We start from the raw sequence: 13,337 nt of genomic DNA, 5'->3' as shown, positions 1-13,337 counted from the left end.
CTGTTGCTCTGTGCTATGCTGAGGAAATGGATGGATGGATGTTTCTGAGAAGAGCAAGAACTCCAAACTTGGAACCCTGAGCATGTTCAAAGAGGGTTTTCTGGTCTCTCTTTCTAGGTTGGTTTTGGGGAGCTGCCGTTTGACAGCACCGACAACTTCAACAGTTGTCCCGATGTGTGTTTCCGGGTGGCAGATGACAACTTTTTGTGCCATAAGGTACTTGCTTGTGCTATACTTGATTCTTTTTGTCATGAATATAGTCTGCATGTCTCCCCCTACTCATTCAGTGCTGGATACACTCTGCAGAAGTGGCATTGCCTCATCATCTGGAAAAAAGAAGTCTCTTATTTCAGCTGGGAAACTGTATTTAAAGCATTTAACAAAACAGCAGACCCTGCCTTTTTTGTAGAGGTGAGGAGATAAATTCATGGATTCAGCTGCAGTATTCACAGCTGCAAAATCTCCTACTGTTGGCTTGTGAGTTCAGGGTCTGGAGAACGCCTGATCTGCAAGTAAACAGCAGTAAGAATTTATTTTGACTTCCAACCTCAAGTCCTGCCTAATGCCATAATACTTTTGAATCTCTTTACGTTTACAAGTTGGAGTCTTCTGGTTCTGAGGGTATGCATGGATAGAGGTAAGATATGGAAAAACATTGGAAGTGCAGCTTCAGAATAGGCAGAGTTACAGAGTCTGAACTTCTGAAATATCACTGAGCTGGTTGGTAGTGCTGTTTGGTTTGATGAAGTGGCAAAGATGTTAGAGTTTTTGTCCTTCTTCCCTCTCCAGGCATTTTTCTGTGGTCGCAGTGATTATTTCAAAGCTCTTTTAGAAGACCATTTCAGTGAGAGTGAGGAGCTGCAGACGCAGCCCAGCATCCCTGTGGTGACTCTGCACAACATCTCAGAAGACATATTCATCCGGGTCCTCTACTACATCTACAGTGATGATACAGAGGTGAGGGCAGCCATGGAGCCTTTCCTCCTGTGCTGGTTAATTCTGGAGGTGTTCACAGCAGGGTTTTCTTGCAGCATCTGGAGGGGAGTGTCTGTGGTTTCCCACTGCCCCACTCTGCTTTCTCACTTCTGTCTGAGGCACTCACATACTGGGTCCTGCTGTTAGCCAGGCAGGGATCTGGATTATGTGTATGACATTTGGGAAGCAAATCCCTGGTGTTTCAAACGTGGAAATCGGATTGCACGTTGTATGTTGGCTTTGCAGATTTCCCTTGGGCTCTGTGGAAGGATGAGGTGAGCAGCTGCCAGTAGATGGCAGATTGAACACATTCTGAAATGTGGAGAGCTTGCAAGAGTCTGCTTATTTACTCTTGGCATCGTAGCCCACTTTTCCATTTGTAGCAAATCGTTATTTCCACTTTTATTTATTGCTGGAGTGCGCAAAGAATCTACTGGGAGACCAAGGCCTTGCTGTGTTCAGGACTGCAAGCAGTAACACAGTGGCCCTAACCCACTAAGTTTTCAGCCTAATGGAAAGTGCAGCAAATCTCATCATTTAAGCAGCATCCTGCTTTGGTTTTGTGACAAATGCTTTCAGCAGAACTAGCCACAAGATGCCAGAACACATTCTGGTGATAGGGCAATGATCAGAGACACTGCAGCACCTGCCTGTGTCACTTCTCCCCAGCAGTCTTTGTGCTCTGGGTCAGGTGCCACCCACAGAGAGCACATGCAGCTGTGACCTTGTTTCTGCTTAGCTGTTCACCTCCAGCTAGCAGCAGGGAATGTGCAGCAGGGAGAGATGTATTTAGCAGGCAGCTAGTGCAGGATTGCCATTGGCACGCCAGAGAGCAGATGTTTCACTTGTCTGCACTCTTCTCTCTGCTGCTTACTGAATGGGCAGGCAGAGAGAAAAGAAGCATCTTGGGGCTGTGAAGCTCATCCTGACCTTGTGACTGTACTGCGAGTGTGACCCTGGTCTCTTGCACCTCTCCAGCCTGTCAGCCTTCCTCGTGGTGGCTCACAGGAAGGATGTTTCCCAAGCAGCCATCCCTTCCAAGGAGTGTGTCAGCTTCACTGTCTGTATGTGGAGCAGGAGGACAGACCAACAACGTGTAGGAGTTGAAAGTATCTTGCTCATATGTTTTCTATTCAGAACGGTGCATAGCTTGGTTTTCAAACTGAGAAGCCAAGCAAGACATGAGCTTCTGCTGAGAGTTCATCTCTCATAAAAACTACCAGGAATAGTGGTCATGAAAACAGGAATATAGCTCAGCTTCCACACTTAGATGTGGATTGTTCTCCCTCCTCTGGGCTTCTCCAGCCAAGTGTCAGCACTTCCAATTCCACGTTGCTTTTTCCAAAGGATTTGTATGTTTCTGCCAGGTAGTAGTGACAGCATTTGCAGTTGGAGGAAAGAGTGTGTGCAGAGGACAGAGAAGAATCCAGGCAGAAAGAAAAGTTGCTGATCAGAATACTTATGTGGGCTCAAGGGGAACTTTTTGAGGAATCTTTGCCTTCAACCAATTGGGAGCTGCTGCTGTCAGTACCACTGACCCAAACATCTTGTGAGGTTCCTGGTGTTTAAGAAAGAACAAAGCAGCACTTGAGTAATAATCCCAGGAGCTTTATGCCTCTGATACATCTTGCATCCTTTTGCACAGGTGTTGCAGGGTGTTACACAGCTGGGACAGTCTCTGTGAGTAGTCTCTCCAGACACGGGTGTGAACAGCTGGAGGGGAAGAGATAATCAGCCTTTTGCAGTTGTTGGAGTGAGCAACCATGTGTGTAGATGTGGACAGCAGTGGTTTTGCTGCTGACCAGTTATGAGGGTGGTGAACCACTCAGCCCCAGAGTGTACCACTTCTCAGTCTAGAGCAGTGCAGCTTGGTCTCTAAATGCAAACGGTTTCGCCTCCCCCATAGCCAGGGTATGCAGCATCCTGCAGATTGGCTGTTAAAGTGGATGTGGGTAACTGTGCTCTTTGCACTTCACATTAGCAGGAACAGAACTGTACAGAGGGAGGCTTTAGTTCCAGGTTAGTGACGCAGATGGCTGACTAAAATAGGATTTGCCCAGCCAGGGGGAAGAGAGTGAGGGAAGCTGGAGGTGTTGTCTCCAACATTATCTGCAGCATTTTTTTTAGTCCTCAGATTACTTGCAAGGAACAAAAGTACCCAAGAGAGAAATGGGAGGGTGGTTCTCAAGCTCTAGAGCCTGAAAATGTTAAAGGCTGTTCACAACAGTGTAAGCTTGAGCATCTGGTGCATGAGTTTAGTTTGGTTTGAATGCCTGTTAAAGCTCCATTAGTATTCGGTGTGCAGAGCCTCTTCCTTACCTAGTTGGGCCACACTTTGAGATGCATACTTCTGTCCTTGAATGTGTTGCTGTGCCAGGGAGGCTGTGCTGGCTAAATTAGCCAGTTTGAGAAAGGAATTTAAGAGAATATTGCATGTTTCTTCACAAAATGTGAGTGCAGCAGTACAAAATGGGAGGAACTGTCTCAGTGGGCACAAGGTGCTTTGTTCTGCCAACCTGATCCATCTGTCTTTTTGAAAGGCTTTCAGGACCTTGGGTAAAAGCTACCTCCTTCTGCTACTACAAGGAAGATTTCTTAGCAGCCAGCTTTTGGGTACACTTCAGTGTTTCAGCAGTACTTTTTGCTTAGCTAGAGGGGTTAGCTGCAGTGTGGCACACTTCTTGATTTGTGCTGAGCCAGCTGCCTCTGCAGCATTTGTGGTAGCTGAGCGAAGACCTAGCCCTGAGAGACTGGGCTCCTGTCTCTCCATAGTATAGTTAACACTTGTCAGGTAATAGGCCAAACAACACTTCAAGAAATCTCTGCTAAAACACAAGAGAAGACAGCAGTTTGCCAGAAACAAGTGGGTAGAACTGGACCATAATCCTCCTCTTTCCCTTGCCAGTTGTCCCCAGAGAACGCCTACGACGTGCTGTGTGTGGCAGACATGTACCTGCTGCCTGGGCTCAAGCGCCTCTGTGGCAGAGCCTTGGCTCAGATCCTCGATGAAGACAACATTGTCAGCATCTGGAGGATTGCAAAGCTGTTCCAGCTGACCAGGCTGGAAGACCAGTGCACAGAGTACATGGCAAAGATCATCGAGAAGGTACTGAAATGCTCCCTGCTGCAACTACCACATGTGCCTGTAAATCTGTCTGCACACTGAGCCATAGACACAACAGGTTTAATGGCTGTACTTTGTAATAAATGGTTGCCCTCTCTGGTTTAGAGGTGGTGGAGTCCCCATCCCTGGAGATATTTAAAAGCTGTGTAGCTGAGGTGCTGAGGGACCTGGTTTAGTGGTGGGTTAGGCAGTATGAGGGAAGGGGTTGGCCTCAATGATCTTAAAGGTCTTTCTTAACCAAAATGATTCTGCGATTCTCTGAGCAGCAGTTAAGTAGCAAGGCACATGGTGAATTAGGACAGAGGATGAGGAATGTGGTAGTACCTGATGGCACTGCAGTAAGCCAGATTCTGGTGGCTGTCTGCAGTGGTTTTGTGTGACCAGGTTTTAGTAGTGGGGTGCTACAGGGGTGGCTTCTTTAAACAAAGATCTGCCAGAAGCTTCCCCTGTATCTGACAGGGCCAATGTCAGTCAATTCTAAGATGGACCCACAGCTGCATATTGGAACAGTCTGTTCCTGAAGGACTCTTCTCCCTGTGGCTGACCTATGTTGGGGCAGGGTGTGAGGAGCTGCCCCCATGGCAGGCCCCATGCTGGAGCAGTTCATGAGGAACTGTAGCCCATGGGAAGGACTCATGTCAGAGAAGTTTGTGAGGGACTGTTTCCCATGGGAGGGACCCCACAGTGTTGCAGTGGGAAATGTGAGGAGGCCTTCCCCTGAGAAGAAGCAGCGAAGTCCATCTATGATGAACTGACCACAACTCCCATCCCCTGTGCTGCTGGGAATGAAGGAGAGTCCTGGGAAGAGGGAGGGGTGGGGGGAGGTGTGTTAAGATTCAGTTTTATTTCTAATTTCCCTGCTCTATTTTGATGGGTCATTGGTAAATCAAACCACTTCTCCCTGAGCTGAAACTGTTTTGCTTGTGATGGTAATTGCTGAGTGATCTCTCTGTCCTTGACTCGTAAGCCCTTTGTTGTATTTCTCTTTCCTTTATCCAGTTTAGGAGGGGGAGTGATAGAACGACTTGGTGGGCACCTGGCACTCATCCAGGGCTAAACCACCACACTGTCTATCACATACATCCCTGTGCACTGTGGGATGAAAAGCCTGCCTCAAAAGTTCTGCAAGCGCCATGGGCAGATGACTTTCACCAAGCTGTGCCCAGAGCAGCAGTGGTGTTGCCTGAATGTACCAGCTGCAGCCTGGAGAACCCAATGGGGTGTGCAGGGGAGCTCTGTGCAGGAAGTGGTTTTCAGTGTTTGCTGGGGGAAGTTCTTCCTGGCAGAATGCTGTAGAAAGGAGAAATCAATGTGATGTCTGCTCTGCTCCAGGATGACAAATCTAAAAGGAGAGGTTTCCATAGGAGAAATCCGTCTGTTGAACAGCCAGCAGTAAGCAACCTACTACTGAAGTTGTCTTTATGGGGCTCCATTTAATTGTTATCCTGGGTTGATTATAGCTTGAAGTTTCAGGACTCGTGGAGGAAGCTGCCATAGGGAAGGATAAACTAGAATGGTGTTTTTATCCTGAGACAGATCTTTTTAAATGGTGTGTGCAGTTCACATGGGAATGTAACATTCTCACCTGCAGCTTGAAAGGTGTGAAATTCTTTTTGGCATGTGAAAACAGTGAAGGAAATGATTCTGGGGCTGTTATTTTGTTCAGTGTATAGCTGGGGGATGATAGGCACATCAGCACACACTCAGGTTCTGGCTTCGGAAAAAGAGATCTGGTTTGAAAGCTGATGAATATCCCAAGTAGTAATCGGGCCAGGTAGGGCTCTGCTGGTGTGTTCCTCTAGCCTGAGTGTGAGCCCTCAAACCCAGCATTGGCAAGATGCCTTCCTAAGGGTGTTGGCACAAATGAAGCCACCCCAGCTGTTTCTATCTTGTGGAGATGCACTGGCGGTGGCAAGAGGGAGAGGTTTTGGCAGTATGTGTAGCTCAGCAACCTGCTGTGCCCAGGCACAGTGCAGTAGTGTGGGCAGATGGAAGCTGCCTCTCACCCTTCAGCACACCACATGTTCCTGGGGAAGCAAAATCATTCATGGGTGACCTGATTCTGTCAGGTTGGGTGCAGAACAGAGCAGCTGCCTTGCTGTGGTTGGCTGTTGGTGGCAGGGCTGAAAGCCGTGCTGGGGACAGTCATCTGTGGCTCCTGAACTGGGCACAAGCACCCACTGGCTTGCCTGTTGCGAGACCTTTCCCAGAAATGCCCAGCAGCATCTCCTGGTTCCTGCTGGGGTGCCTTTCTCCAGGGAATATTGTGTATGTTCATGTGCCCCAACACCAGACCTGTGGATGCTCAGTTAGTGGGTGTTGCAAAGCACGGTTTGAGGTGCTTACAGTTGTGAGCATTCATTGTTGGAGTGTTACTGCCTCCTTATGGATGGCAGGATCCACCTCCAAGCAGTGTCTGTAGGAGGCATAGGAAGATTTGGCTTTCTGTATACTCTTAGCATTCATTCCTTTTACTTTTGTGGGATCCCTCAACAGTTGCTGAGCCTATTATCCCAACCCTTTACATCTCTTTACCTGTCCTTTTGTGTTCCTAATGGTTTTCTTGTCCCCCCCCTTCCAGCTGGTGGAGTTGGAGGAGTTTGTGGCGGCTGTGAAGGAGAACGCAGAGGCTGTGGAGGAACGGCAGGAGACTGACTCCATTCCTCTGGTCGATGACATCCGCTTCCACATCACCAGCAACGTGCAGACTTACAGTGCCATTGAGGATGCCAACCAGAAACTTGAAGCTCTGGAAAACCTCCTGGCCAGTATAGGGCTTGAGTGCTGATGTGTGCAAAGCCTGCCTGTCGGATGCAGCCTGCATGGCCCCCGCTGGGTTGGCTCAGAGTGCAAGAACATCTGAGTCTCTGAATCTCTCTCTTCCCATTTTTTGTTCTCTTTCCCATCCACTTTCAGGCATAGTTTCTTTTTAATTTATTCATGTCTTGACATTTGCATGTCTGGTTTGTGTTTGGTTTTATTTTGGTTTTTGTTCCTCCTTTCAGAAGTAGCTCCCAAAGCTCAGCCCAGAGCAGTAGCTGCTTCTTTGTCCAATACAATGTGGACAGGAGGCTGCAGACTGTTGAGAGTGGTAAGGGAGCTGTTCTGGGTGGCTTGCTACTGCCTGCTGGGAGGACCCATCCTGTTCTGATGCCCAACACCACACTTCTGAAGCTGGTTCATGCCAGGATATTTGTTGAGTTTCCACCAGCAGAGGAAGAAAACTGGATTAACTTTACAAATACTAGAAGGGATGTGTCCTTTCTTTCACTGTCAGCATTGTAAGACTGGCAAAGGTGAGCAGTGCTTCCCTAACTGGGACACAGGAATACTTGGCTACGTGGAAGGCACTGTCTTCACCTGCTGTTCTAGTTCTTAGATGAAAAAAAAACCAAAGTGATTTCCAGGTCTTCCCTAGCTTTTCATTGCTTTGAAGTGCTCAGAATTTAAAAGCTTTGCTTTTTGCACAAATGTCTTTGGGAATAGAGACCAGAGTCCTGTTCTTAGAAAGCATTAGCTTCCAATGCATAAAAAAATAGGAGAGCAGCCCTTTTCTTCTTAACAGGGGAAGGAAACACCTTCTTGGAAACACCCACTTATCCCTTTCTCTTTGTCCATTGTGGTGGAGCAAAACTGGCTTGCTGATGGGTCAGGGAAAAGTAGTCAGTGGAAATCTTGTTTTAAAAGGGGAAGGGGGCTTTTGGGTCTCTCACAGGGAAGCTATTACACTTGTCGACCTTCTGGCTTTGCTCAGCCTTGAGCCTCGTAGTTTTCATTGTTCTCCAGGAAATTCTGTGTTTGTACTAATGAATGTTTTTGAGTCTGTTCTGCAGTAGGTTGCGTTATCTCGTGTTGTCTCTCTAGGCTCCTAATGAGGGTAATGATGTTCTTTTCTCTGTGGCACTAATCAGCAGATACCCTGCAGAAGGCTGTCCCTGCCAAACAGGCTGCCCTCAGAGCTGCTCAGCTCCAGAACAGCATGTTGTGGGAGCCTGGGGGCTCCAGGGCACAGGCCAGGCATACTCTGCTGTGCTATCAGTTGGGAAGGAGGAGAAACATTATGTGAAGTGTACCGAGAATCTTGCCCAGGCAGTGAGCTGCCATTACTAAGGCACTTTGTGAGGCAAAAGCTGGAAATAACTCATGGCAGGTGTGCTTTTATTGTTGGAGGTGGGAATGGGGCAACAGCTGCAAGGTGTTTTCTGTAATGGTGGTGAAAGGGAGAGAAAAGGTTTTGCAGATGCAGTGTTTGGCAGGAACTTGCTTCAGGTGTGGTTGTACTGGGAGGATGGGTTTCTTTGCTGATCTCACCGGGTGAGAGAGTGGTGCTCCCACACCATATAAGTACAGCCTTGCTGCTCCTGCTCAGAGCATCTGCCCATGTCTGGCACATCTTGAAGCTCTTTAGAGGTATGTGGGCAGGCTTTGGGTACCACTTGGACTGGGCAGGCTTGGTTTGGTTGCAGTGAGGAGAGGGCACTGGGATTTGGCAGCTCAAGAGAAACTGAACTTTGGCAAGTCACGTGTCGGGATTGAGTTGCACTTAGCAGAAGATGGGGGCCAGGAATGAGGTGTATTGACTTACCTGAACCCCAGCTGCCTGTGCACTTTGTCATCTGTGTTTAACTGTTGTCTCTTGCAGAGCAAGTCTCTGTGTCAGGGGATGGTGGCAGCAGGGCTGTTAAGGCCTGCTTCAATTCTTCCATTTCAAAATGCTTGTGAGGGAGCACAAGGAGTTCTTGTGGTTGGTTTTCTGCAGCCATATTAGGAGGACGTGTCCCTGCCAGGATGTGTTGCTGTACAGAAGCAGGGAGCAGTGGGAGTGTGCTTGTGTTTGGGGAAGAGCTGTGCATTTGTTGTGTGACTTGCAGAATGCACCTCCATGTGCATCTCATAGCTCAGTGTGGCTTTGGCAGGACCACCAAGAACAACTTGAACTGGTAAAGGGATCTCAGTACACATGAGAAGGGGAAGGGCTATTGAGAAAGTTTCATTATGAGGTCCCATCTACTTTGGAGAAAGAAGGATGAAAGCAGAACTGCCTGTTTTCTTGCTTGGTGTCCAGACTCCTGAAAGCCTGCTACAGAAACCAACAGCTTAACCCAGCTGGCTCAGTTCCCCTGCGTTTCTCTTCCCTATGTTCCTGAAGACGACACTGAGCATAAGCAGAATGTTTAGTTTATCACATCCTCTCTGCTTCTCCTGCAAAAACTCCACATCTAACACCTTAGTAGTCGTCTCTCAGCAGCAGTGGCTGTGACAGCCCTGCATGGGGTTTACACCATGAACCAGAGAACAGAATGTGGTCTTTGCCTTCTGCTTGTACTGAGCGAGGTGCAGAAACAGCATTACTAAGGAATGTGCTAATGCTTTTGTCTACAGATGCCTCAGCTGCTAAAGCAAATGGACACTGGTAGTGGGCTAAGCAGGAGGAAGGCAGGGGAGGGGCAGCAGCGCTGAGATGTGTTTTCCATATGGCTGCTCTTAAATAATTCCATTCTTGCATCCTTAAACGTGGAGCAAGTGAGGCTGCAGTTGTACACGTGCGAGGAAGGGGCGGTGTGGCCTTTTGATCTGCCTGCCCAGCACTGCAGTTCCACGTGGACAGATGCCTCATCTGTCTGTGTGCACTTAGTGGTCACATTTGTGAGGCCCATCAGATTGTCCAATTACTCCTGGTCCTTTAACCAACCCCCCCCATCCCTTCTGGCAAAATAGAGCTATCAGAAAGCATGCATAAGCAGATGGTCAGCATGCAGGCAAGCTCTCTAATTAAGATGAGCCAAGTCAAAACTTGGATTTGAATTTACTTAATTCCTGCTGAAAATGATTTCATCACATAATAAAAACCTTTTGATTTTTTCTCCTGTTGCCAGTGTCCTTTTTGTGTTCTGTTGCCTCTGTCCTTTTTACTACTAGCCACTTGTTGAATGAAGAAGATTGTAAAATTTATCAGAGCAACAATATATTTAAGAACTGTCTAAGCATGTGTGCAGCAATAAAATAGTATATTTCAGTATATCTGTGCCTGCTGTGGCCTCTTTGTTACCAACTGACAATATCAGTGAGGCTTCGTTTCTGAAAGGACTTGGTGAGGCTCCTTCAGGTCATTTTCCTCCACTGGGGCCAAAGGCTGGCTCTGCAGTGGTGGCTTCCAAGCAGTGAGGAGTGTGACTCTGCTCTCCTCTCTTGGTGACCTGTTTGTATGGTCCTGCCAGAACATGAGTGTAAAACACCAACTGGTTTTTACTGGCTCTTTTGTACCAGGATCATTCTGTTTCCTTAGCAGCACTGTGGCAGAGGCTTGGTCAGTGTGGTGGTGTGTCAGGGAGGTGATTTTTCTCTTGGAAGGTTGCTCTGGGCAGCCACTGACACGTAAATTGTCTCCCCTGCTCTTCTTGTCACCCTCTGCTTCTGCCATTGCTGACTGTCCATTAAAGGATGGAAGTTTCTCAGCCTGTGCACTGAACTGACTCTGACTTCAGTGCACTCAGGGAGCTTCTGCAGCATGTGTTTTCTCCAAACCCTTGAGTCTGTTGAAGCACTTGGGCAGTCCTCCTCTCTGGGTTGCTGCAGTAGTTTTGGTGGCAATAACTGAGGTGCTGCAGTAACTCCTGTTGACTTCAGAGCGTGACTGGCATTCAGGGAACAGGGATCCAGACTTGTCCCCAGGGCTCCATGTGACAACCAGCAATTTGGAGGGGGGGAGGAAATTGCTTCAGCATCTGAATGACTAATGCTGTTGAAGGGAGGGGCTGGCCTTGGAAAAAATCAAGCACTAATCAGGCTTTGGGGACTCAACAAGCAGGAGTATGCTTACAAGGAGTAGGGCTGTGCTGTGAGAGCCTGGATTTACATGGTGAGCTTCTTTAAGAGGCTTGAGCTGTTCATGTGGGTACAGGCATGGTCAAACTGTGGAGATGGCACCTTCCCACGGAACAGCTCGCAGTTGGTGTGCATTGACAGACTTGTCTGCTCAGGGTGACACTTGAGTTTTTCTCTCCCTTGCTGTGGGCAGCCTGGGGAGCTGGCTTATGTCTGTCTGTGCTCAGCTCCCGAGGATACACAAACCTTGCTAGGGCTGCTGGGGCTTGCCCTGGCTCTCTGCTCCCAACAGGGAGCTGTGCTGCCAGAGCAGGTTTTTGCTTTACCTGCTAAGCTAAAACAGATTTGACATCACAAAATTATTAAGAGGGGCCACACTGGCAAACCATTGCTCAAAGTCAGGGACTCTTCTAAAAACAGATGCTGGCTGTGCTGGGGTTGCTGCCTGCCCTGAGGGAGAAGGGCAGAGAATGTCTGGTTTAGGGTTCCCAATACTTTCTAGGGTTTAAGGTTGGAAATTGGAGGTGGATTAGTGGCAATAACCAAGGCAAGGGCTGCAGAGAGGCAGAGTGTTAATTAGGGAACAGCAGCCACATTTGGATACAGCTTTGGACATGCAGACTCTGAAGGCTGAAGCCAAGCTACGAGCTTCAAGGTCTGTGTGATCAGCATCTGGGGAGGGGGGCAAGCGTGCACATGCCTTTCATTTTTCCTAGTTGTGGTTAACTTTATAAGCCTACAAGTTCTGAGCAATGTTTGAGGAGACTAAAGAAAGCCTTGGATGAGGATCAGAACCATGCAAAGAGCTAGCTCTGGTCCCAGGGGTCTGGCTACTTGGTTCCCCAAATAAGCTCTGGGAAAGGAGTGCGAGTGCTTTGCTTTCTTCTTTTTTCCTCCTATTAGCAGCAGAGCAACCTCTAGGGGAAAGAGTAGGACTGGAAAGTAAGATTTGTTCCCTCCTGATTGCAGCTGTCTGCCAGTGGGTCTGTTTTGCTCCCTGCTGTGTTTGCTGTATTATAAGGCCATTGGTTTGGCATAGTGAGTTAGGGAACAGGGAGGTGGAGGGAGTGCTGTGGTGTGGCCAGAGAGGTTCATGGGCTCAGAGTAGGATGGGGTTGGTCTTTTTAAAGGAATCACAGAATGGTTGGAGTTGGAAGAGACCTCTAGAGATCATCTGGTCCAACCCCTTGCTAAAGCTGGTTCACCAGATCCAAAATAATTTGATGTAGCTTTGCATAGAGGAAACTGAGCTGGCCTGTGTTACACTGGGATGTCATTAAAACCCCAGTAGGAGAAAATGCCTCCCTTCTTTACTCTTTTATCTTCCGAGTTCTCTGTGGGCCAGGGTCATGCCAGTACCATTTGTCCAAGGCTGTGACAGTGATGAACCGTGTGAGTGAGGCTGTGCAGAGCCCTGCTCCAGAGGGAAGGCAAGGAGAAGTGTGTTACTGCTCCTTGAGATATGCTTCAGGAGTTGAAGGCTGATCTTTCATATCAAGGCTAAGATGACATTATATCTCTCCCTTCTGCTCAGAAGGTTTTATTCTAACACATTCTTGGCACAGCATAGCAGAAGCACCAATATTTCTATGAATTTTATTAAGCTTGCTTCCATAAGGAGAGCCAGCAATCTGCTCTCTAGAGTTCCTTCCACCCCCCTCCTCCCTGCATCTCAAACTGAACTTTTATCCACGAGCTCTAAAACAAGTTTGTTGGCGCCAAGTTCAATCTCTTTCCCTGTCTCAAAGACTCTTATTGAGAAGCTGAAAACGCTTCAGGCGAGTTGTCCAGAAAGCTTTTCCTGCAGTGCTGCTTCTCTGGTCCGGAAGCCTTTGGCTACGGCATCTTCAAAGCCATTGAAGGTGCTGGCTCTGGCCACGCTGCTCCTGGGGTTCCTGCTCCTTCCCCTCCCAGGGCTGGGTGAGATTGTCCAGTTGGTTTCCTGATTTTCTGTGACCTCTTCCCACCCTGTGTGCATTTAAACACCAGTCTCCCTGGTCTGAAAGCACAGGCAGGGAAAGCACTTCCCTTGCTGTGCAGCCTGCGGCACTGGCAGTGGGGACACGGCCCATCACTCTTCTGTGGGGCTCCAGCACTTCCTGGCCACACAAGTGCCCTCAGGCTGGGTTTTGGAGGAATTGCAATGGGGGATGTACATATGCTCAGCACAGAAAGGGAGGATTTGGTGTTAAAGGTGCATGAGGTGAGCCCTGGAAGCTTTGTGCTGTCATTGCCATATGGGGCTTCCCATGCAGTCCAGTGTGAGGGAAAAAATGATGTTTTTTTCACCAGATGGGCAACCAGAGTTGTTTGTTTCTAGCATGTGGATATCTCCTGCTCCAGGGTCCACTGTGCTGGCCTGAGGAGAGCTTTGCTGGTGTTGCTATTGCATAGTTTTTCATCAAAATGAAGG

The 13,337-nt window shown here is 48.3% G+C and overlaps 1 protein-coding gene across 1 annotated transcript in view; it reads left to right on the top strand.

The window, feature by feature from the left end:
* Nucleotides 1–10,118, top strand: part of ABTB1 (ankyrin repeat and BTB domain containing 1) — a 28,377-nt gene extending 18,259 nt beyond the window's left edge. The window contains exons 9-12 of the mRNA XM_062008290.1: nucleotides 118–216; nucleotides 790–957; nucleotides 3,881–4,081; nucleotides 6,681–10,118. Of these exons, the coding sequence (XP_061864274.1) occupies nucleotides 118–216; nucleotides 790–957; nucleotides 3,881–4,081; nucleotides 6,681–6,887 (675 nt within the window). The 3' untranslated portion in view covers nucleotides 6,888–10,118. The remainder of the gene's footprint in view (nucleotides 1–117; nucleotides 217–789; nucleotides 958–3,880; nucleotides 4,082–6,680) is intronic.
* Nucleotides 10,119–13,337: the final 3,219 nt, after the last annotated feature.

This window comes from Colius striatus, chromosome 15, assembly GCF_028858725.1.
Source record: "Colius striatus isolate bColStr4 chromosome 15, bColStr4.1.hap1, whole genome shotgun sequence".
Lineage (NCBI taxonomy): Eukaryota > Metazoa > Chordata > Aves > Coliiformes > Coliidae > Colius > Colius striatus.
The sequence above is the reverse complement of the archived record's forward strand: the minus strand, read 5'-3'. Positions and strand labels throughout refer to the sequence as shown.